General features: G+C 36.2%; 1 protein-coding gene across 50 annotated transcripts in view; it reads left to right on the top strand.

Moving 5' to 3' along the window:
- Positions 1-24,950, top strand: part of TTN (titin) — a 275,212-nt gene that overhangs the window by 154,610 nt on the left and 95,652 nt on the right. For 49 of the 50 annotated variants that reach the window (XM_053215372.1, XM_053215354.1, XM_053215355.1 and 46 more), the window contains 27 exons: positions 296-364; positions 2,662-2,742; positions 3,666-3,737; positions 4,355-4,444; positions 4,887-4,949; positions 5,744-5,833; positions 7,869-7,919; positions 8,647-9,048; positions 9,227-9,505; positions 9,751-10,026; positions 10,205-10,344; positions 10,863-10,989; positions 11,084-11,347; positions 12,496-12,762; positions 12,901-13,164; positions 13,253-13,392; positions 13,556-13,682; positions 13,806-14,072; positions 14,189-14,455; positions 15,288-15,554; positions 15,646-15,785; positions 16,204-16,330; positions 17,122-17,264; positions 21,268-21,391; positions 21,916-22,182; positions 24,043-24,140; positions 24,771-24,939. In XM_053215372.1, the coding sequence (XP_053071347.1) occupies positions 296-364; positions 2,662-2,742; positions 3,666-3,737; positions 4,355-4,444; positions 4,887-4,949; positions 5,744-5,833; positions 7,869-7,919; positions 8,647-9,048; positions 9,227-9,505; positions 9,751-10,026; positions 10,205-10,344; positions 10,863-10,989; positions 11,084-11,347; positions 12,496-12,762; positions 12,901-13,164; positions 13,253-13,392; positions 13,556-13,682; positions 13,806-14,072; positions 14,189-14,455; positions 15,288-15,554; positions 15,646-15,785; positions 16,204-16,330; positions 17,122-17,264; positions 21,268-21,391; positions 21,916-22,182; positions 24,043-24,140; positions 24,771-24,939 (4,671 nt within the window). The remainder of the gene's footprint in view (positions 1-295; positions 365-2,661; positions 2,743-3,665; positions 3,738-4,354; positions 4,445-4,886; positions 4,950-5,743; positions 5,834-7,868; positions 7,920-8,646; positions 9,049-9,226; positions 9,506-9,750; positions 10,027-10,204; positions 10,345-10,862; positions 10,990-11,083; positions 11,348-12,495; positions 12,763-12,900; positions 13,165-13,252; positions 13,393-13,555; positions 13,683-13,805; positions 14,073-14,188; positions 14,456-15,287; positions 15,555-15,645; positions 15,786-16,203; positions 16,331-17,121; positions 17,265-21,267; positions 21,392-21,915; positions 22,183-24,042; positions 24,141-24,770; positions 24,940-24,950) is intronic. The other variant, XM_053215353.1, reaches the window with a different exon arrangement.

The following is a 24,950-nucleotide window of genomic DNA, read 5'->3' as shown; positions in this document are numbered from 1 at the left end:
CACTTCCCTTAATATAAATTTATACTCAAAGGAATATTTCTTTCTCCTGCAAAGAACAAAAATTATCTTCTTTCTCCACCAGACTTATACTTACAACCCAAGGTCAGAGTAAAGAGGCAATGTTTTCATGGTTTAAGCGCGTCTTGTGTGTTCTTTGGTGGCTGCTGTTGGCTGTTGTTAATGCTATTTCATTGTCAGAAAAGCTTGGTTTTGACTCTTAGAGCACATATTTAAAAATTTGCTTCAGATTAGTCTAAATATACAAATAATAAAATTAAGATCATGTTCTTTAAAGCTGTTCCAAAGAAGAAAGTTCCTGAAAAACCTGAAGTTCCAGAAAAAGTGGAGCTTAAACCTCTGAAAGGTATTTCACAGTCTGGGAAATGCATTTATATGCATTATCCCTTCATCTGACTTTTGGCTCTTCCTGTCTTCTAGAATGTTTGTTCTTTCTTTTTCTTTCTTTCTTTCTTTCTTTCTTTCTTTCTTTCTTTCTTTCTTTCTTTTCTTTCTTTCTTTCTTTTTTCTTCTTTCTTATAAGTAATCAGAGTAATCTCATTTATTTCTTGTATTTTTGTAGCTTTTATGGTCCTGGCTCATGAGTGTTGCTTCCTCTGTCTCCCATCAAATTCATACATTTGTGGATAGATATTGTTTATCTTTGTCTCATCTACATATGTCTTCTTGCATTTCCCTAAACTTAAAAATATCACATTTTACTGACTAGCTGAAATTAGTTATCAGGACCCATATTAGGTTAAAATGCAGGGAGTTAATATTAGAAAAGTTTGCAATTTCACCTGAACAACAGTATTTTAGCCAGTGTTATAAGCACTAAAAATAAGTCACGCTCTCCTTCTGTATTACTGAGATGATTCATAGAGATTTCCTCAGGCCTTTCCTGTCACTCTCTTGTCACTGACTCCAAGACATTCTTTCAGGTGTACAGATCTCACATTTTAGGGAACATTCTTCATTGCTGCAGGTCATTTTTCAAAATTTATTTCTCTTGACACAGTATTTTCCCTATCTAAACTTAGACCCTAAAGGAAAATAAATGGATCATAAATTTTAGAAAATTTTCTGTTACAAATAAAATTATTAACTTTTCTAGTAAGTATAATGGGTAACAGTGTTCTATTTAAGTAATCAACATATCCAGACCCAGAAACTGAATCTGTTGTTGATTCACTCTGTAATGTTAGAGAAGTCACCCCTCTAAATACACATTTCCTGATTTATAAAATGGGGATTACAAAATAATGTGATAATGGCTGTTAACTAGTGACAAGGAAAAGCCACTCAAACATTCAAATGACATGTAATTACATATAATAGCTTTAAAAATAATAGCTGCAATGGTGTATTCTGTACCTGAAATGAAATAATATGGAAAAACAAATGCAAAGATGTATTTCCACTATGTCCATCATGTGAGTAAAGGATATATGCCATCCTTATGTTCATTAGATGTGTGGTTGTCTCTCCAGGTTTGATCAATAAAAATGGTTACACATTGAGAATATTAGTAATCCTAAAATAGTATTGAAAGTCAGCACAATTTATCATGGTTACAAAAGTTTAATGTTTACGTGTGAAATTTTACTTAACATACTTGACAGAAAAAAGTCATTTAAAAGGAAATGCTTACGTATTTACCTTTTGTATATTTAAATTTTGTAGTTATGCAAAGTTATCTTCACATTAAAAAAATAAAACTATTTAGTGAATTGCAAATATCTTGTTTAAAGGCACCAAATAGGAAATTTTATAGAAATATCTAAAATTCAGATTTCACATGACTAAATAAATATGGTGTTAAGTGATACAAAATAATGTATTAAATTGATTTTCATTGACATTAGTAGAGACGTAAGGTGGTTCAATAAGCACCCAGTGTTTCTCTTTTTTCCACTCAAATCTTTGAGGGGGCTAGAGGAGGAGGAGGAGAAACATTATATATGCTGTACATATCTTCGACTGTGCCCAACAGTCACTGAAGATGCAAAATAGAATGAACTTAGACTTGGGTCCCTTTTTAGTCTAAAGACCATTTTTTTATTCATTAAAAAGAACTCCAACACCAGCTCTCAAATTCTATAGTTTTATAATTTTAGGTATTATTTCAAAAAGGAGATCTTGAGAAATGATATTTCTCTTCTGTTAAGAAAATGAGAATGGCCCTTTCCCAACATCAAGGTCATCAGCCAGATCCCGTGGCTTTCTTCTCTTACCAGTGGAGAAGATTGAATATTGACACTAACACTTACCAGTATCATTTTAATGTAATTAATGGTTCGTGAGACACCATTATAGATTTGAACAATCTATAATTGTAGATTGGGGCAAAGATGCTGTCAGGAGCCCTATATGTGATCAAAGACTCATAAAGTCAATTCACAATAACGTCTTCTACCCTCATTTAAGATGAATATACTTGCTTGTAATAAATGCAGTGGAATTTGTCACAAGGCTATGTAGATGTTTGCAGAGGAAATAACTTGAAGTGTATTATTTGCTTTTAAATTCTGTGATATTTATAGGCAGCAAACGTTATTACTTATGCACTGCAGTTAACTAGTTTTGAAAGAGACCTTTTTCTTGTTGAAATTTACTTTTTATATGAATTCACTTCAAAATTTGAAATCATATTCTTTTAAGTGCCTGGAGTTGAAAAGAAAGTTCGCAAATTACTTCCTGAACCTAAGCCTCAACCAAAGGAAGAAGTTGTTCTCAAAAGCGGTATAGTATTTTTCAACTGTTTTTTTTTAGCTTTACGTTGACCAGAAACAGACTTGAAAGCTTACAAAATGTTTCTGTCTCTTGGTCAGATTACCTATTCAGATACCTATTTATCACAATTCATTCATAGTTGCATTGAAAATTAGGAAGGTTATCATTTCCATGTCTTTTTTAAAAGAAGACAGAAATTTTGTAAGCACTCACAGTGTTCTGAAATTTACATGAATAGACATAACCAAATTGATAATGCTCTAAGCTAATAATAATGACCACAGCTGTCATGTTTGTAATCACATGATGTAGTAAAATACACCAAGCCTATTAAGTACCCCAAATTACAGAGGAACTATGTAAGCCTAAATTCAGTATTCAGCTTTGAAGTGTAACACAGGACCATCACAACTAATAAGTAACATTTTTAAAAAACTGAACATTTCTTTCTACTAATAAACTACTAAAGAATTGAAAGTAGGATTTTCAGATGAAGAAGTTGTAACATTTTCTTCATGCAGAATTACAGATATCTAGGCCACAGTTCTTTGGCTATCTCCACTTAAGTAAACTTTATACTTATTTAAACGCTCCTCGTTATATTAGAATGTTGAATTATGATTTGAATTTGTTGCTATTTAAACTTATTCATTTTGTGATTTGGTCATTTTTGCAATGGAGTTGTCTCCAAACAACAGATTGGCTATGTACATGGATATAAAGTGACTCTGAGTGTTATTCTAATTAATATAGCAACCTTTGATTTTTTTTTCTTAAAAACAAGCACTTCTAGCATAAATGCTAATTGCCCAGTGCACCAGGTGGCATGCTTTTCATTTTCCTTGCTTTGTGCACTATTTGCATTTGTCTAGCTCAACATCTTCATTAGTTTGTTTGTCTTGGTTTACATATAAGCCTTTTTGTCTTTTAAGTTCTAAGAAAGAGGCCTGAAGAAGAAGAACCTAAAGTAGAACCTAAAAAACTAGAAAAAGTTAAAAAACCAGGTAGGAATCTCAGTAACAATTCTCTTTTAACAAAATGGACATTTAACAAAAGGTTTATCTTGTAAACATTATCGGAGTTAAATATAAACATAGCTTCATATTTCGTCTGTGAAATAGTCTGTGCTTTCCATTGTCTGCTTTCTGTTTAAATATCTTTATAGTTATTTCAAATCCATTCATGTATGTCCCTGTACTTCATTGTTGTTAGTACTTTGCCACTGGTCCTTCTGGTAGAAGTGATTGTGAAATAATCAAAATGGCTACAAAATAACTTAATGGGAGGGTGTCAGCAAATGTGGCACAGAATTTGGGGGCTTTTAAGTGGGTTGATTTTTATCATTAGTCTATTTTCAAAGGATGTATTTATTGGGAACTGTTATGGAAGTGATTTAGACAGGGGAAGCTGATGGAGTTAGGACCCAAGTGGATGGAATAAGAGAAAGGCAAATAAACTGAGGCAGAGTCAAGAAGAGAAAATAGAAATTAGTTGATACAGTATAAGGTTTTGTTAAAAGCCATTAATGGAGCTTTTGGAAGATAGTTTGATCTGATTATTTCAGGTCAATTGATTTCTAACTATTCAAATAACACTAGAAAATAATCTTACTATCTTAAAGTACCAGAGCCACCTCCAAAAGCTGTTGAAGAGGCTGAAGTACCTCCAGCTGTTACAAAAAGGGAAAGGAAAGTTCCTGAACCAGTAAAAGGTACAAACTTATTGGCACTTTCTTAGTCTCTAAAAATGCAAATATGCATCATTTAGAATACCATTACACTGGCATTAAGATTGGAACACATGACCTTAATCTGCTCATCACATACGGCTTTAATTTTCTATACCATTTCACTTTTATGTGAACTTGGCTAATGACCACCCATTTATCAAATAAATAAGTTTTGAGTGCTAGGAAAGAAATGGGTAATTTGATGAATAACAACATTAGAACCAATCAGATGCTCTACTATTACTTTCCAAATATTTTGTTTCAAATGCAAAATAAACTTAGATCAAATACTTGATTTAGTGACTGTATGTGTATAAATTCTAGTATATCCCAAGATCTATTAAGTCTGTCCAATTTTGGTTTGAATTTGTGAAAAACTTCCAAAATACTGCGATAACCTGCTTACTATTGTGAATTATTTTAGTGCCTGAAATTAAGCCAGCAATACCTCTCCCTGGACCTGAACCAAAACCAAAGCCTGAACCAGGTAAGCAAACTTATCCTCAGTGCCAACAGCATATTCCTTCATGCTTCATTACAAATAACGTGTCAAATAACAAAATTCAACCAAGCAAATGTGAAGATCTAATTGGCTACATGATTCATGAATGGGGCAACACCCGTTCTAGCAAATAGAGGCACCTGAGTTGTACAAAATGGGAGGTTTTTATATGCAGAGGGTGGAGGCAAACAGTTATGAGCTCAAAAAAGGATTGTTTCCAAGGAGATTGTCTGCCAGGGGGGAAAAAGCAGGGGGTTTTTATCATGCATATTATGTCTTTCTTTCTTTGGGGGTTAGAGAGGACCTAGGTGACCCACTCTTCAGTGCTGATGGGAGGAAAAATTTCCTCACTTACCAGTGAAGGCCACATTTCTGGAGGGAGGTTGAAACTGCAATTAGACCAAGTATAAAGTCCCATTTTGAGAACTTGGTCAAATGACACCATTTTGGACCTGCGATTTTCTTTTCTTTTCTTTTTTTTTTAAGCAAATATGTAGTTAATTAAAAAAGGGAGTAAATGTCCACATGCATCAAAAGATTTCCAATGTCCCAATATGTCTTTAGACATTATTTATTTTATTCAATATACTTAAGAATATTGGAATATATTGAATATATTATACTATATAAAGATTATGTTATAGTTAGAACATATTATTCTCTGAAAAACTAGTGATTTAAAAATTTTAAAATTATATCAGAAAAGGCAAATAGGCCACTAAATGAGATTTTAGGAAGAGACAAATGGATACATTAATGCAATGGACATCTCTCTACAGAAGTGAAAATAATCAAACCGCCTCCTGTGGAGCCCGCACCAACTCCCATTGCTGCCCCAGTGACTGTACCAGTAGTTGGGAAGAAAGCAGGTATTTGTTCTGTAGTTTTCTTTTTGCTTGTTTGTTTTAATGGCTTAATAAAAGTATTCATACTTCATTAAAATTCAAGCCCTCTTGTTGAAATGTAGGCATCATCAAGGTGGGGGAGCAGGGGTGTGTATAAACTCTTGATTAAATTTTTATCATCTTATGTCCTTTACCAAACTAATCTGTCACCCATGGGTCCGTACTGTGTTTTGATTGAAATATACATTCCTTCAAAGCATCATTGCTTTATATGCTTTTAAAATTAAGAAATGAATATGTTCAAGGCTGATGAAAACAAAGGAGACAGACAGACTCTCTAAGGACATACATCTAGGCAGCCTGTGGATATTCAAATTTCCCCCACATGACCTGTAGGAAACATTTCTCCTTCTTTAAAAAAACTGCATATTAAGATAATGAGAAAGCTCAGGAAATGGATAGTGTTGATGATTGCACAACACTGTGAATATACTTAATGCAACTGAATTGTATACCTGTTACAGTGGTTAAAATGGTAAATTTTATGTTGGTGTATTTTACCACAACAAAAAAAGGAGAGACCAAAACAAGACAATGTAGTTCAGCCTTTAAATCTATATAAGACTTTAGGTCAATAGTAATTTTCTTAGATGTACTAACTCTGTGGCATTAACTATCTCAGGTACAAACTTAAATTACTTATAAATTGTACATAAGCTATTAGTAGTTTGTCACTTGATGATAATCTCAAAACCAAAAATGATTTGATATGTATTGATCATTGATAAATATGTGTCCTATTTGATCCTTGGCTAGTTATTTAACCTGTTTAAATTTTAAATTTCCTAGTCTGTAAAATCAGATTCATAATTATATCTGCCTCATAGGATCATTGTAAGGATTAAATATATATAAAACAGTACAGTGCCACCTGGCATATAGTAAAGCACAATAAATTTTTAATTATGTTTAATGACATGAGACAATATACTGTATTCTTTGGGTTGTAGTTTAACTTTAATATTTATTTATGTTAATATATTTGTCACTGATATTTATGATTTAGGCATTATTCTGTTAAATTTTTATAATTGCAATGTGATACCTTTCATTAGCTCAGGAAAGGATCCTAACTGCCAGTGAGCTAATTAAATGTGCATAAAAATGAAGCTTTTCTCACACTCCCAGGGGCTGAAACTAGAGAGTTGGTTCTATAGTTTATATTTTGCCACATTAATAATTTCATTAAACTCTAAATAGAGGAACTGTCTTACTTCTGCCTTAGTTCATTGTCTGATTAAAGGAACTCTTCAAAGGAATCCGTATGTGTGTAACACATAGACCCTCCTCTTTCCTCAGTCTTTACTGGATTTGTCTGCCCAGTTAAAAAAACAAAAACAAAAAATAGACTTGGGGTGCCTGGGTGACTTGGTTAAGCAGCTGACTTCAGCTCAGGTCATGATCTCACAGTCTGTGAGTTTAAGCCCCCCATGGGGCTCTGTGCTCACAGCTCAGTATCCGGAGCCTGCTTCCGATTCTATGTGTCTCTCTCTCTGCCCCTCCCGTGCTTGCTCTCTGTCTCTCTCGAAAATAATAAACATTAAAAAAATAGGCTTTTGGTCATTTCTGGACCATTTCCCTTTTGCCTACATTGATTCCTTGTTGACAAAAACTTCTTTCCTCGATTCACTTACCCAACACATACATAATCATATCAAACACTTTGCATAGCTACGCAAGAGTAAAACTTCCTCATAAGGCAATAGTAAGCCTTCTCCCAGAAATGGGAGAAGAATAAAATCACTTGCTGAAAGCGATTTTTAAATCCTAAATATGTTGGTAATTTGGCTTGGTCACATCATTGACCAGAATGGTACTGATCAAAATATGCCTTCTTGGAAGTAGCAAAGTATTGTCCATCGAGGTCATATAAATAAAGTCAATTTCTCTTCATGCATTAATATTTATAATAAAGAACATGATTCACCCCGCATGGTTTCTATGACACATAAAATAGATCTGAAAATTGTTTAAATGCTGAATTTTCTTTGTATCTCAGAAGCCAAAGCACCTAAAGAGGAAGCTGCCAAGCCGAAAGGTCCCATCAAAGGTAAGAGTCATTTCCCTGCACCTCAATTGTAGCCTTTCACTCTGGGAAACTTTACATTCAAGAGGGAAAAAAAAGTGCTGCTATAAACATTGGGGTCTGGGGGCGGGTGGGGGAGAGGGAAAATGGGTGATGGGCATTGAGGAGGGCACTTGTTGGGATGAGCACTGGGTGTTGTATATAAGCCAATTTGGCAATAAATTATATTTTAAAAAAATTAAATGCCAAAAGAAAAAAAACTACAGAAAAAAAAGAGGAAAAAAGTTTTATAATCTATAACAATTTTCATTATTCCCAATTGATTCTGCTAAAACAAATGTCTTCTGATAATTCAAGTACTGTAACTCTAATATTATTCAAGTGGGTATTATATATAACCAATTATATTTTAGCATAATGAACCCCATACATTCTTAGGTTCATTCTTCATATGCTTGATATTTATACATGACAGATAAAATAATTAGATATTAATTGGGACATTTTATATTTGGTTTAAAACTTGAGAAAACGAAGAGCATTTATTATTCATGGCTTCCTTATACCATCTCATTTTCCTATCTGAAAGAAGGCAGTATAAATTCAATTGACCTTTCAATTGCTTAGTCTTTAGTTTTCTGTTCTTGTCTTCAAGTTGCTCTACCAGTGGTATTACCCAGCAGACAGCTAGGTATGCTCTTCTGACCCTAATGAAAATGCCAAATCAACTTTTAACTTTATTTTGAATCAGGTGTAGCCAAAAAGACTCCTTCACCAATAGAAGTTGAAAGGAAAAAGTTAAGACCAGGAAGTGGTGGGGAGAAACCTCCTGATGAAGCCCCATTCATGTACCAGCTAAAGGCTGTGCCACTGAAGTTCGTGAAAGAAATCAAAGACATCGTCTTGACTGAAGCAGAGTCAGTTGGGTCTTCTGCAATCTTTGAGTGTTTAGTCTCCCCCTCCACTGCAATTACAAGCTGGATGAAAGATGGTAGCAATATCCGTGAGAGCCCAAAGCACAGATTCATCGCAGATGGTAAAGACAGAAAGCTGCATATTATGGATGTCCAGCTTTCTGATGCCGGCGAATACACCTGTGTGTTACGTTTGGGAAATAAGGAGAAGACCTCCACGGCTAAGCTTGTTGTAGAAGGTAATTCCCAGTCTTCTAGATATGGTCCCTATTACATTTTAATACAACAAACCTCAGTAGCCATTTTTATTGTAACTTTGGACAACACCAAAAAGAGTTGTTTTTTTTTAATATCATTGAAAATATTGTATATAATTGGAAAGTCTTTGCAGATTTTTAATACTGAAATTCTCCACAGAACTTCCCGTGCGTTTTGTAAAGACACTTGAAGAGGAGGTCACGGTGGTAAAAGGACAGCCACTGTACTTGAGCTGTGAGTTAAACAAAGAGCGTGATGTGGTCTGGAGGAAGGATGGGAAGATTGTGGTGGAGAAACCTGGCAAAATTGTGCCCGGCATCATTGGCTTGATGAGAGCCCTGACCATCAATGATGCAGATGACCATGATGCTGGAACATACACAGTTACTGTGGAAAATGCCAACAACCTGGAATGTTCATCCTGTGTCAAAGTAGTAGGTTAGTACTTTGCCAGGAAATTTTGTTCTGCTTATTATACTTATTAGTACTGCTCATTATGTTAACAAAATGGAAGAGAGAACTTTATTTCCAAACCTTGTACCTTACCTAAGAGGGGGAATAGCAACACATCATAACAAATTAATTATTTCCAGTTTTGAGAATGTTTTTTTTTCTATTTCTAAAATTTACTAAGTAAGTTATTTATACTATATGAGTGTTTTTCTGACCTCATTTTCATGCAGAAGTCATTAGAGACTGGCTGGTGAAACCTATCCGAGATCAGCATGTGAAACCCAAGGGGACAGCCGTTTTTGCCTGTGTAATAGCAAAGGATACTCCAAACATTAAGTGGTTCAAGGGATATGATGAAATCCCCTTGGAACCAAATGATAAGACTGAAGTAGTAAAAGAAGGAAATAAGCTATTCCTCAAAGTCAAGAATGCTACACCAGAAGATATTGATGAATATGCAGTGGAAATTGAAGGGAAGAGATACCCTGCAAAGCTGACACTTGGAGGTATAACACTCTTTACTTTTATTCTAAAAGATAAGTTTTGTGTGTAAATAAGGCAAAACAACACATGAATGAATGAATGAATGAATAAATAAATAAATAAAAAGGGAAAAGAAGAAAGAAACCAAAGCGTTGTCAGATTGTTGAAAGCATTATGATTTTTCATCCCTGACCAATACAGAGCGTGAAGTTGAATTGCTTAAACCAATAGAGGATGTTACCATTTACGAGAAAGAAAGTGCAAGCTTTGATGCAGAAATCTCAGAGGCAGACATTCCTGGACAATGGAAACTGAAGGGGGAACTTCTGCGGCCCTCACCTGTGAGTCATTTCTGGTTTTAAATTGTCAGTCACATAAAATGTCCACATCGTATATTCAGATTTAACATTCAGATTTGGTTCAATAATGATGGAGTTATTTCAGGGTTCTAAAGTCTCAAAGGTGGGGGGAGAGAACTTTGATGCACTATTTGTGGACAGCTCAGGCAATGTTTTAATATTTTATGTCAATATTTCTTCCTTATTTTTTAAGTTTACTTATTTATTTTGAGAGAAGACGTGAAGAAGGGAGGGGCAGAGGGCGAGGGAAAGAGAGGGAATCCCACGCAGGCTCCACACTGTCAGTGCAGAGACTGATGTGGGGCTCAAACTCACAAACCGTGAGATCTTGACCTGAGCTGCAATCAAGAGGTGGCTGCTTAACTGACTGAACTACCCAGGCGCCCCTTACTTACTTTTATTAGTAATTTTTATGATATCTTTAGACATCTGTATCTGAAACATTTCTCCTTGAGGGAAATTATCTCATCCAAATGCTAACTAAGACGATTGTTTTTCAGACCTGTGAAATCAAAGCAGAAGGTGGAAAACGGTTCTTAACTTTGCACAAAGTCAAACTGGACCAAGCTGGGGAAGTCCTTTACCAGGCACTTAATGCGTTTACAACTGCCATTCTGACAGTAAAAGGTATGGCCTTATAGAGTGCATGAGGTGGGCTCAACTTCATTACACAGCCCTGGGCATTCTGAAAAAAACCTCATTCTTAATGTTTGATTTTCAGAAATCGAACTTGACTTTGCTGTGCCCCTGAAGGATGTCACTGTTCCAGAAAGACGACAGGCTCGATTTGAATGTGTTCTCACTCGAGAGGCGAATGTTATATGGTCTAAAGGACCTGATATAATCAAGGCATCTGACAAGTTTGATATCATTGCTGATGGAAAGAAACACATTCTTGTTATCAATGATTCTCAATTCAGTGACGAAGGGGTCTATACTGCTGAGGTGGAGGGCAAGAAGAGCTCAGCACGATTATTTGTTACAGGTAAGAGCTGATGAGATGAGATCTGGCTAGAATATCCCACATTTAAACACACAGACATATGACTTTAAAGATAGAATGCTGTGTGTGCCATTCCCAGCCTGTCAACAACCAGTGTTATGGCTGGACCACCCCTTGTGGTTCTTGTTATGATTGCAAGATGCACTCAGCAGTACCCATCAGGAAACATTAAAAGAGACAAGGTTTATTACTCACAGGACCTGGAAATTACATAGCACAATGGGCCACAGTGCCAGAAGTGTGTGTGTGTGTGTGTGTGTGTGTGTGTGTGTGTGTGTGTGTGTGTGTGTTTTGGAAGAGGGAGTGAGGGGTAGAGAGTGGACCTGGGGGTTCCACTTTTATTGAGGTTGAGGGTCTGTGGTTTTATGGGCTCACTCTTTATTGGTAAATTTAAAACATAAGAGCAGGCATTTAAAGTGAGGGAAAAAAGGAGCACCTGCGTGGCTCAATTGGTTAAGTGTCTGACTTTGGCTCAGGTCATGATCTCACAGTCTGTGGTTTCGAGCCCCGCACGGGGCTCTGTGCTGACAGCTCAGAGCCTGGAGCCTGCTTCAGATTCTGTGTCTCCTTCTCTTTCTCTGTCCCTCTCACTTGTGCTCTCTCTCTCCCTCTCTCTCAAAAAATGAATAAACATTAAAAAAAGTTTTTTAAGTGAGGGAAGAGAAAAAACATGCAGCCCAAACTGGCTGTTTGGTCAGTTATCAAAATCAACCAACGTCCCAAAAACAGAGGAGGCTGTGGGGCGTGCTGGGGAGGGACCCAGTCTAGCTCCTTATCCAGCCCTGTGGCTGGCAAGGTGTTTTTCGGGATAGCCATCTCTGAGGTGGATGCTTGGCAATCAAAGCTTAAGTCAGGTACTTGCATCACAAAAAGAAAAGCCAACTGTCAAGGTTTATGCTGCAAACACCAAGTTCTAATAACAATAAGTGCCAAGTGGCACCACAACTTTACTGTCAAATTGCCACCAAAAAAGCCCCTCAATTTTTATTTTAATGAAGGATTACTCCATTTGAAAGGACGAATAAATAAATGCTATGTGAAATGGTTCCTTTTGACCTTGGCAGATTAGAGTGGAATATTTCTGAAGGTAAATTGTATGTCTAAGCACGTTCTCCACGCTTCCACTGCAGGTATAAGGTTGAAATTCATATCGCCTCTTGAAGACCAAACGGTGAAAGAAGGCGAAACAGCAACTTTTGTTTGTGAGCTTTCACATGAAAAGATGCATGTTGTCTGGTTCAAAAATGATGCCAAACTCCACACAAGCAGGACTGTACTCATCTCATCTGAGGGCAAGACCCACAAGCTGGAAATGAGAGAGGTGACTCTGGACGATATATCCCAGATAAAAGCTCAAGTGAAGGACCTGAGCTCCACTGCAAACCTGAAGGTCTTAGGTAAATATTACCAATGATAACTAAATAGCTGCTTTGGGGACAGTGAGAGTGGGCGGTCCTTACATATTTTGCAACTTGTAATTCTCATAAACTCGAATTCTCACATGCTTCTGACAATCTGCTGAACCACTTTCGCAGAGGCCGATCCCTACTTCACCGTGAAATTACACGACAAAACTGGAGTTGAGAAGGATGAGATTATTCTCAAGTGTGAGGTGAGCAAAGACGTACCAGTGAAATGGTTCAAAGATGGAGAAGAGATTGTAGCTTCACCGAAACACTCTATCAAGACGGATGGCCTGCGCCGCATCTTAAAAATCAAAAAAGCAGAACTTAAAGATAAAGGCGAATATATGTGTGACTGTGGCACCGACCAGACAAAAGCCAATGTTACTGTTGAGGGTGAGTCGCTCAAAAATTTTAAACTCATGCTATCTGAACATGAAGTTTATTTGTTCAGTCTTCCTAACAAATTTCTGTGGAATTTCAGCTCGACTAATAAAAGTGGAAAAACCTCTGTATGGAGTGGAATTGTTTGTTGGTGAAACAGCTCGCTTTGAAATTGAACTTTCGGAACCAGATGTTCATGGCCAGTGGAAGTTGAAAGGAGAGCCTTTAACTGCTTCCCCTGTAAGTCAAGATTATCTGACCACACACGCAGGGCGTGCTTGGCGGTTTGGGGTGAAAAAAAAGATATACTTCTGGTTTACAATGTCTTGATGATTGGTAAGGATAAACAGTTATGAAAATGATGTTCTTCTTGCTCCTTCCTTTTGCCTTTCACTCCGAACAGGACTGTGAAATCATTGAAGATGGGAAGAAGCATATTCTGGTCCTTTATAACTGCCAACTGGATATGACAGGGGAGGTGTCCTTCCAGGCTGCCAATGCTAAATCTGCAGCCAATCTGAAAGTGAAAGGTAGGCTCTGCCTGTCAGCCACCCTTTTGTTGTTTTCTTTGCAAGACTTCGAGACCCTGACTTGATCAGGGATCACGAATGGAAGCCTAATCTGGCTTCATCCACATCACCCTCTTCTTGCAGAACTGCCACTCATCTTCATCACCCCTCTCAGTGATGTTAAAGTCTTTGAGAAAGATGAGGCTAAGTTTGAGTGTGAAGTATCCAGGGAGCCCAAAACATTCCGTTGGCTGAAAGGAACCCAGGAAATCACAGGTGATGACAAATTTGAGCTTATAAAGGATGGCACCAGACATTCATTGGTGATCAAGTCAGCTGCTTTTGAAGATGAAGCAAAATACATGTTTGAAGCCGAAGATAAACACACAAGTGGCAAACTGATCATTGAAGGTAAATATTCTTTTATTAAATAGACCATATTTATTTACTTATTTATTTATTTAGCTTTTATTTTTATAGTTCCTCCTTAAGGGCTGGAATTAATGAGTTTTTTTTTTTCTTGATAGGAATCCGACTCAAATTCCTCACCCCACTCAAGGATGTAACAGCCAAAGAGAGGGAAACTGCTGTGTTCACTGTGCACCTGTCCCATGATAACATCCGAGTTAAGTGGTTCAAAAATGACCAGCGCCTGCATACTAGCAGATCCGTCTGGATGGACGATGAAGGGAAAACTCATTCCATCACATTCAGAGACCTCTCTATTGACGATACCTCGCAAATTAAAGTCGAAGCTATGGGGCTAAGTTCAGAAGCTAAACTCACTGTGCTTGGTAGGTGTTTTCTATTTAACTTTATTACATTAAATTCAACAGAAATTTGTGGAGTATCTATCATATAAAACAGTCTTCTGAGTGTTATATTGCATGAAAGCAGTGCTGTCCTTAAGAAACTATCACAAACATTATCAAGCCTCTTTCTAAAATATTTTTACCTAAAAATATGAGGACTTTCAAGTAATATAGATTTGGGCTCATGAAATAACCAATTGAAATCAGAAATAAAACTGCTAATTATTGAGCCCTATCATCTTTAAAATAGGAATAGAAGTACTTCCCATCTCCTTACTTCATCAAAATTATTTCAGAAGGGTATCTTCCAATTTCTAATAAGAGAGGAAACACAGCACTAACATTAAAAAAAAAATCATTGTTTTTCTTGGCCCCTTAATATCAAGCAGATTACATATGAGGTCTAACATGTAGAAACTATTAAAGGTGAACTATTGATTGATATAAGAAAAACTAATAACATGAATCCGAAAGCTTAAAGGTAAACTAGAGGTAATAGATTTGCTAAGGAATTAGAAATTTAGCCGAGCAATGAAGGAACACATAATCATATTTGAAGCTAAATTTCATAGTATCTTTCAAACCACTATTAATAACATACTTTAAAATATAGATGGATTAGATCTTGACAGATCACATGCATTGATTCCCTTTCTAACCTTTAGAGAACTTCTGAACATAAGCATGTCAAATAAGCAGAAGCTGGGTACAGTTTTAAACTATGCCCAGAACTGTGAGCTGCTTCTTAAACTTTCCAAGGGACCGCATTTCTTCAGTGGTTAATGGAATGTTTTCACTTATACTTTACTTGCAGAGGGAGATCCGTACTTTACCGGAAAGCTTCAAGACTACACTGCCGTAGAGAAAGATGAAGTGGTTCTACAGTGTGAAATCAGCAAAGCAGATGCACCAGTGACATGGTTTAAGGATGGCAAAGAAATAAAACCATCTAAAGATGCTATTATCAAGGCAGATGGCAAGAAGCGCATATTAATCCTAAAGAAAGCCTTGAAATCAGATATTGGACAGTATACCTGTGACTGTGGGACAGATAAGACCTCAGGAAAGCTCAACATTGAAGGTAAGGAATTTCCATGAGTTTGACTCTTGAAGCTGATTGGGGTTATTTCTGCCCGAGGCTAATGACGCATGCTGACCCTTCACTTTTCTAGATCGGGAGATCAAAATGGTGCGACCCCTGCACAGCGTAGAGGTGATGGAGACTGAGACGGCCCGCTTTGAAACTGAAATCTCTGAAGAGGATATCCATGCCAACTGGAAACTCAAGGGAGAGGCACTACTCCAAACACCTGTAAGGCTATTTCTGAACTTGTCAACACCTAGAGGAGCTGTGTGAAATAAAAAAGGACAGGCAACAAGTCAGAATGTATGCAGGGCATTTAAAACATGCTATCAGGTTCTCTATCAGACCTAAAGAGAGAGATTAGGATCTACAGATCTACAGATCCACACAAATCGTGCATTCTTTTTGATCCAGCATAGTGGTATAGGCTGTAGATATTCTGTGATGCTGCTAGTTGGTTCAGAATTCTACAGATAAAAGAAAGTTCGCTTTCTTGATATTTCCTGTAAGCTTTATTTCATGAAAAAGAGCTCAAATTACATCAAGTCTTGTCACTAGTTATTTGTAACATTCCTTAAGCTCTGATAGTCTCAGAAAAAATACCAAAGCTTATTTCCTGTGAAACCTTTTTTCTCTTTTGGCACAGGATTGTGAGATCAAGGAAGAAGGCAAAGTGCACTTCCTTATTTTGCACAACTGCCGCCTGGACCAGACAGGCGGGGTGGATTTCCAAGCTGCCAATGCTAAATCTAGTGCCCACCTCCGAGTGAAACGTAAGTAATAGGTGTTTCTGCTGAAAAGGAAGGATGTACTTTTGCAGAAAATGAATGTGCATGCAATTAATTGGAATTATTTAATTAATTAGAAAACATTGTTAAGGTACAGACACTGGCTTTCTTGACATCCTAACACACACATGGTTCCATTTCCAAAGTTTTGGACATTTCATTGACCTTGCTGGCCATTGGAACAAAATAAAAATAAGCGAGTCAGATTCTCTTACTGTGTAGTCCTTCCATTCAAAGTCGCAATGCATGCAATAAGAATCTAACTCAGAACTCTTGAAGACCACATACCCCCATGGCTGTTACAACTGCAGCACTACAGAAAAACTTGGCTGTGTGGGCATCTCAGACTGAAGAAGGGAGGCAGGGTGCTTGGGCTAACATTTTTGGAAGGTGCAAAGTGTTTGATGGATATGGACAGGCTATGTGATTGAGGGCCCCTCGTCCTCTCCCAATCACAGTCTTAGTTATTTTGGAAGTCACATACCACATGTAGCAAGAGGAACTTGATGCCTGGCAGAGAGACAGATGCAGCGCAGATTTCTTGCTGACCTTGGATATCAGAACGAAAGGGCCCCTACAAATACCCACTGTCTGGCCACCAGCTCTCCCCTTCTCAGCACTGAGGGGCCACGTTCACATGCGAGTTAAAATAGTGGCCAGTCCCACGGCTCTTTCCTTCTTGAAGAAAGCAACCATGGAGATGAATAACTAAGTGTATTTATGCTTTTGGAATTACAAAATGAGTGATCCTGAGCTGTTTCCTTCTTCTCGCCAAGCACGAGTAATTGGTCTTCTGAGACCTCTGAAGGATGTCACAGTGACCGCAGGGGAAACAGCCACCTTTGACTGTGAGCTCTCTTATGAGGATATCCCAGTGGAATGGTATCTCAAAGGGAAGAAACTCGAGCCCAGCGATCAGGTAAAAGGCGGGCGCCTTGCCATGTCCTGCCCTTCTCTTTCTCTCATGTTCTCCAACTTCACTCGGATGTTCCTTGTTCTTTGCTCTTATGTCCCTTCCTCTTCCTTTCCCTTTCTCTTACCTACTCTAGCCTGATTTCTGCTTAAATTGAAAAGCAGATTCTTCACATCATTGTTGGATTTAATCTGTTGGTATTTTTATTGAAATGGAAATAAAAGTTTTAAGTACAATAAGGTTTTAGTTTTTTGAGGAGAAGGCAAATGCTCATTAGCTATTAATACTAGTTTGTTTGATTAACTGGAAGACAAGAGGGATCAAAAAGGCCTTTTGATTGGATGCCTTGCAACAACAGCCCACATTAAGTTTTGTGACTAATTCTCTCCGTGTTCTCTAGTGCTCTGCATATAAGGGGATTAAGAGGAGAAGATGGAAATTCCATTTCAGGCAGTTGATCAAGTGGTTGAGATAACTTCTGGGTAGATTTGCTCTTCAAGCATTTCTCCAAAGCTATTTTTAACCCTCAAGTGTTCTGAGCTGTGCAAATTCTGGAATGCCAAGTGGACTATTTACAGTGCAGCTGACAGTTGTGACAAGAAAGAGGGCTCAGCGGTTATCCACATATGTGAGCAAATACACATTAAGTTTTAGGAAATAACCAACTCTCAGTGTTAGCACTTCTATGTCCCAAATTTTCACTGTAAGTAAAAACTGAGGTGACTGTTCAGATAGACCTAAACTACAACTTACTAAATTGAGATATATATTCGGCCCCCCAAAACAGTGTGTTTATGTTATCCTGATAATTCTTCATTAATTTTGAGTTCTTAGAATAAAACTTTTAGAAAATGTCCAAAATGGGTTAGAAATAAAGCACAGGGAAGTACATTGTTCTATGACATTTTTTTCAATATTTAAAAAATAATATTGAATGTGACATCAAGGCTTCAATACAAATCAAACTTCAAAGGGGTGAAGGCAAATAATTCAAAAAGGATTCAGTTTAACAAAGAGTCACAAGGTTGACTAAAGTAATAAGAAGGCAAATGCATTTGAATAACAGTAAATAGTAAAATAGTAAAAATAGTAAATAAATAGTAAAACAAACAAAAAATCATGTATTCTATCAAAGTCACTAAAGGAGAATTCAGTTAACAGTCATTGGGGAGACAAAGTCTGCTTGTTACACAGACAGTAATGATTAGTCGGTCTCCTTTTTTTGCTGAGGACAGAAAAAACAGCTGTACGTTCAAATGACCGTATGAGAATTAATTTATATATGAGGAAACTTTCCCTACAGTGAGGTCTTCTAAATACTGAACTGGGTGAAGGAGTCATGTCCACCTTCAAGTTTGCTCTTTTTTTTTTTGAAATGTACATTTGTCCTAATACGTGTAGTCTCATTGCTTTCATGTCCAAATGCAGAGAATTGGTTGCCTTTTCAAGATCCTTTCTCTATCTGTAAACTCATGATTTGAATATAGGAACACTGCTTAAGGACAAATGATACTATACTTTTGCTACTAAGTATTTTTTGGTCAAATTAAGAGCTTTGTTTTATTAAAAGATCAGTTCGCATTAGTTCTAATGTAAAAGCTCTACTATTTTATTTTGAAATGTAGATTCCTAAAAAATTTATCCACATTTCTTTTATTAAAAAAAGATTTTCTATAGTATATATATATATACACATACATACATGTATATAGTCACTAAACTTTTTTCTGGGAATAAAAGAGATCACCTTACTATAATTCTCTAGGGCTTCTTTGTGTCTCTCTTGGCATAGGAATTTTAATCCTTTATTTTAGCCACCCAAAATACTTCAGCTGTTTATGAACTTGCTCTTAAATTACTTACATGTCTCTTTATAAAAAAAAATTTTTTTAATGTTTATTTATTTTTTGAGAGAGAGAGACAGAGTGTGAACAGGGGAGGGGCAGAGAGAGAGAGGGAGACGCAGAATCCGAAGCAGGCTCCAGGCTCTGTGCTGTCAGCACAGAGCCTGATGCGGGGCTTGAACTCACAAGCTGTGAGTCAGACGCTTAACTGAGCCACCCAGGTGCCCCTTATATGTCTCTTTTTTAAAAGAACTTAAATATAAACTGTGAAGTCATAAAGTCATTTTATTACATTTTGCAGATTTTGTTTCAATTTAATTCAGGCCTTTCATTTTCAGTTTACAAAATGTTTAGCCTCCAAAACTACACAAACCAAATACAGGTGACTGAAATAGAAAATTAAAAAAAAAAAAAAAATTAGGGGCGCCTGGGTGGCTTAGTCGGTTAAGTGTCCATCTCTTGATATTGGATCAGATCATGATCTCCTGGTCATGAGACTGAGCCCTGCGTTGGGCTCTGCACTGAGTGTAGAGCCTGCTTGGTATTCTCTCTCCCTCTGCCCCTCCTCTGCTCACTTGCTCACTCTCTCTCTCAAAATAAATCACTTAAAAAAAAAAAAAAGAAAGAAAACATTTTATAGAAAAACAGTTGTGTTTCCTGCCCCACCTTGGCCATTAGTGCAGGAAGGCACTACTGGTCCTAACTGGGCCTTTGATAATTATGTATTTAAACTTTAACAGCGTGGTCAGAGTCATAATGCCTATTACAGCAATATGCACCTACTAAAGGTTAACAATATTGTAAAAGGATAATCTCTAATATTATCCATGGAAACATAAACCACCACAAAATCATCAGCTTAGTTTTTCCTTTTTTAACATAATCAAAGTACACTGTATATGAGTTACTTATTGAGAACTACTGTGTTCTGAGACAAGTTCTTGGTAACAGAGTATTCTAAAGTATCCTCAGAGGAATTTAAATGATGAAATAATGTGTAAACAGAGAAGCTATATCTGTGGATGGGTTGGGATCTGAAATACTTTAAAAGAATAGCCCTAACACACAGTACAAAATTTATATTCAAATTTATATTGAAACATCATTACAAAAACAATTTTTTTCCCATTCAAGCACCATGTTGAATAAGTAGCTATGTTATTAAGACATATCTTAATTACCTTCTCCTATCTGTTTGTTTTCCCTTATTATGTCTTTGACCTGTTCTCAATTATTAAGGTAGTTATATTAATAGCCATGCCCAGCTCTTAATTAAGAAAAATCTTCATATGAAATTTTATTCCTGACTCTTTCATTCACACCAGCATGATAAATAGTTTTACTGGTAAAAAATGTTTACATTATTCGTAACTCTAAATGAACTCTTAAGTGGTGCAGAATGAATCCCAATGACAGGGCACAGCATCTCACAGACTTTCATAGAAGAAACTTTGATTGTCGTATTGTGATTACTGTCAGGATGGCCCTGTCTGTAGCCTGATTTCCAATTGTATAAGCCACATTTATGGGACCTAATGGCAGTCCATATCAAGGTGATGTATTCTTTTTGGACAATTCGTTTTCCTACAGACTTCTTCCTCAAACCATCGAAGGTTGCATTTACAACAAGAATTTATCATCCAAATATTAACAGCAGTGGCAGCATTTGTCTTGATAGTCTAAGATCACAAGATTGTGAATTAATTTTTTCCTTTCTTTTAATTATTTAGCTTCTCTAAGTTCATATATATATATATATATATATACAAATATATGTGTATGTGTGTGTGTATATATATATATATATATATATATATAAAGGCTCAGTAGCAGAATGGATGAAAATATTTATCTATATAAATATATACACATAAGTATAAACAGAAAATTTCCTAGGCATTTCAACATAAAAGGCCACCTAGTAATTATGTAAGGCAACTATGAAAGCCTAAAACTTCCTTAAAAGATTCCAAAATACTGGTTAAAATCATTTTCAAAGGCATATGTGCTGTATATATGATTATAAAACAACTTGGAAAGCACTATTCTAAACTGTTGACTAAGTGAATTAAATATATATATATATATATATAGAGAGAGAGAGAGAGAGAGAATTGCTATTTCATATAGTCTTAAACTGCACTTTTTTCAAAAAAAAAAAATAGGTGGTCCCACGTTCAGAAGGAAGAATTCATACACTTACTCTGAGGGATGTAAAGTTAGAAGATGCTGGAGAAGTCCAACTGAGAGCAAAAGATTTCAAAACTCATGCCAACCTCTTTGTGAAAGGTAATTACAAGGTTTATTTTCAAAAACGTGGTATAATGTGGAGGTTCATAAATAATGTCAACTCTCAATTTTCTTTTTATGATTAGTTCCATAGATCATTAAAATCCACCAAAGATCCAAATTTTATTTTTTGGCCTAACAAATTAGGTCACAGACTGTAAAAGAAAAAAAAAAGTCAAAATGGACTAGAATGTGTTTTACTTCCCCCAACTGTTTATGTTGCATTCAATAAATGGCTAGAGGAAGAATTATTATCAAACTAGGTATCTATCACTTCATTAATCAAGATTTGGCTATTATTTCCTTGATGTTTCATACTTTTTAAAACAACACCTTTCCTCTGTTTGTACAAATAATGGTGAAACATCATTATTAGAGGAAACCATCCAAGTGGAATCAAAACTTGCAAATGAAATTGAAAAACAGGAAAAGCTCTGGCGATACCAGAAGAAAGTTGAGGAGGTGCTCAAACTCTTGGAGAAGGAAAGGAGAAATACCTTGGCTAATTAGTGTGATTCTTTCAGAACCCCCCGTTGAGTTCACTAAGCCTCTTGAGGACCAGACGGTCGAAGAAGAAGCCACCGCAGTATTGGAATGTGAAGTATCCAGAGAGAATGCTAAGGTGAAATGGTTCAAAAATGGGACAGAAATCCTCAAAAGCAAGAAGTATGAAATTGTTGCTGATGGCAGGGTCAGAAAACTTATTATACATGGCTGTACCCCAGAAGATATTAAAACATACACTTGTGATGCTAAGGATTTTAAGACTTCCTGTAACCTGAATGTCGTGCGTAAGTATTCTTCTGACATGGGACTTTTCATTTGCAGCTCTTTGATAACAACAAAAAAAACCCAGCACTTTTTGCATGCCCTTCTTGGCCTAACTGCATTTCTTGGCAACTTACGGTATCGATTCTGACCTAACATGATCTTTATGTGTTTAAAAAAAAAAAAAGGAAAGAAAAGTTCTATTACATCTGGTCTGATAAGGACATATCGATCACTTTCACTATGTTTCTGACCAGGGGGTAAGGCTACTGTAGGAATATTCTGAAACAGATAAGGACAAATTGAATGAAAGAGACAAGAAAGGAGTCATGATTCAAAAAAAAGGGGGGGGGGAAGAAAGAGAAGAAAGAAAGAAAGAAAGAAAGAAAGAAAGAAAGAAAGAAAGAAAGAAAGAAAGAAAGAAAGAAAGAGAAAGAAAGAAAGAAAGAAAGAAAGAAAGAAAGAAAGAAAGAAAGAAAGAAAGAAAGGAAGGAAGGAAGGAAGGAAAGAAGGAAGGAAGAGAAAAGAAAGAAAAGAAAAGAAAGGAAAGCAATTTCTACTTGGAAAGAATGAATTCTCAGATGTCAGGAACAACTAGAAAATGAGTACGGAATTTCAGTTTGAGTAGGAGCACGCTAAGGTCTGCTGTAATATGACATAGCCCACTCACATAATACTATCTCTGAAAATAACAAAGGATAATAAGAAGGAGCAAAGCCTGGATTCTTGGAGTCCTGTGAATGAAGAGGAATCTAATGGTTGTTAACATTACTTCTTCCTCTAGTGAAAAATACAACATCTCTTTTCCAAATGTCACATGCTAGTTCATTTTCTTCATTCATTCATTTGTCTGGTGATAACATTTTCAATGTATATTTTTGTGCAATTGCTGTTGTTTGGTTTAGTTGCTTCTCATCTGTCAACAGCTAAAATATAGTGGCTTTGATTGTGCTTCCATGTATCTTGTACTGTTTTATTCTTTCCACTTTGTGGTTGTTCTGCTTTAGCTTATGACAGAGTAGTTTCTTGGGTCTCCTTCTTCCCTTTGTCATCTGTTTTGTCACCACTCCAAGAAAGCTCAGCCACACTGAGCATGTCTTCAAACCTATTGGCCAGCATGTGTGTCCCAGAATTTCACTGATCAAGAACAATCATCCTTGGGAGGACTCACAAGGAGCCCTAAAAGAAGGAGGGGCAAAGGGCAGCTCTTTGATCCTATACATTTGCTGACTTAATTCTGGAGATAAATGAAACAAGAGATGTGAAAAACCAAATTACCCTCCCATACAAAACACATTGCTTTGTTGCACTAATAGATTTCATGCCTGTCTTATGTGTCTTCAACATCTTTGAAGATGAAAGAAAAAAAAAAAAGCTAAGTGTGTGTGACTTCAATTGCAGACTGACTCATGCCTCTTAGCCATAGACAAGACTAGTAATAGCACTTCAAGCTGCATTATCATTGAATTCTGCTAATTTCTTAAAGATTATGTTGCCTGCCTTAAATAAAATAATGTTTCTTTGCTACCAGTGTTTCCTTGGACAATATCAACTTTCAACTCTGGAAGAGTATCAATGGGAATTTTTCTTTCAGTTATTCGGAAGAACTGAGTTCATTATTGATTGATAGATAACAAATATAGATATATAATGAGTTGAACATATAGCATGCAATATAATCTCATGAAAACTACAGAGATATGTAAAAAATAAAAGCAAAGTATCATACCTGAATGGCAGCTCCAAGTGCTTTCAAAATCTGTTGTAACCTATTAAGATGGAAAGGTCCTGCAAAAGACTAACTTTATCTTAATATACACCACAGTAATGTTAGAGTAAATTCTAGAAGTCTCATTTTGAATTCTGATGACCTTCTCTTACAGCTCCTCATGTGGAATTCTTAAGACCACTCACTGATCTTCAAGTTAAAGAAAAAGAAATGGCTCGGTTTGAGTGTGAAATTTCCCGAGAAAATGCTAAGGTCTGTGATTGTATGGTTGCTATCTTGTATTGTCATATGCCTTTACTTTTAGTCTAGCCAAAATGGGAAAAAAAAAAAAGAGTGAATCAAACTTACCTCTGATAATCACTTTACTTTTAAATTAAAGATTGTCACTTTGGTGTGAAATACATACTTGATTTAATTGTTTTCTTTTTAGTATTATTCATTTACTATTACTTGACAAACAATGGACTCACAATCAGGAGACTCAGATATTATTGGTTTGGCCCATATGGAATTGCTATTTTCTTAGGCTAAGAATAAATATCTGCAATTTCATGCCTCATTTACTACTGTTGTCTCAGTTCACACATCCTGAAAACAAAGAGTTAGTCTGCATGATATCTAAAACCCTCTATGACTCTCAACTTACATGATCCTATTATCTTTAATAACTGATAATAGTTCACTTAACAATAACTGAAGAAATTTCTTCTTGTCCTTTTGGGTTTAGGTTGTATTTGTATTTACTACTTTGGTTCTTCTTTACACCATAGTTTTGTTGTTTTCAAAAAAACTCAGAATCCTAGTTCCTCTTAAGGACACATATGTGAAGGAACCAAAAAAAAAAAAACCCTGAGAAAAAGTATCTATTTATCTTAAATATAGGTTCACTGGTTTAAAGATGGTGCTGAAATTAAAAAGGGCAAAAAATATGACATCATATCTAAGGGAGCAGTGCGCATTCTTGTCATCAACAAATGTCTACTGAATGATGAGGCAGAATATTCCTGTGAAGTAAGGACAGCAAGAACTTCTGGCATGCTGACCGTACTAGGTAAGAATTAA

Source organism: Acinonyx jubatus, chromosome C1, assembly GCF_027475565.1.
Source record: "Acinonyx jubatus isolate Ajub_Pintada_27869175 chromosome C1, VMU_Ajub_asm_v1.0, whole genome shotgun sequence".
Taxonomy (NCBI): Eukaryota; Metazoa; Chordata; class Mammalia; order Carnivora; family Felidae; genus Acinonyx; species Acinonyx jubatus.
This window is presented reverse-complemented; position numbering and strand designations above follow the sequence as displayed.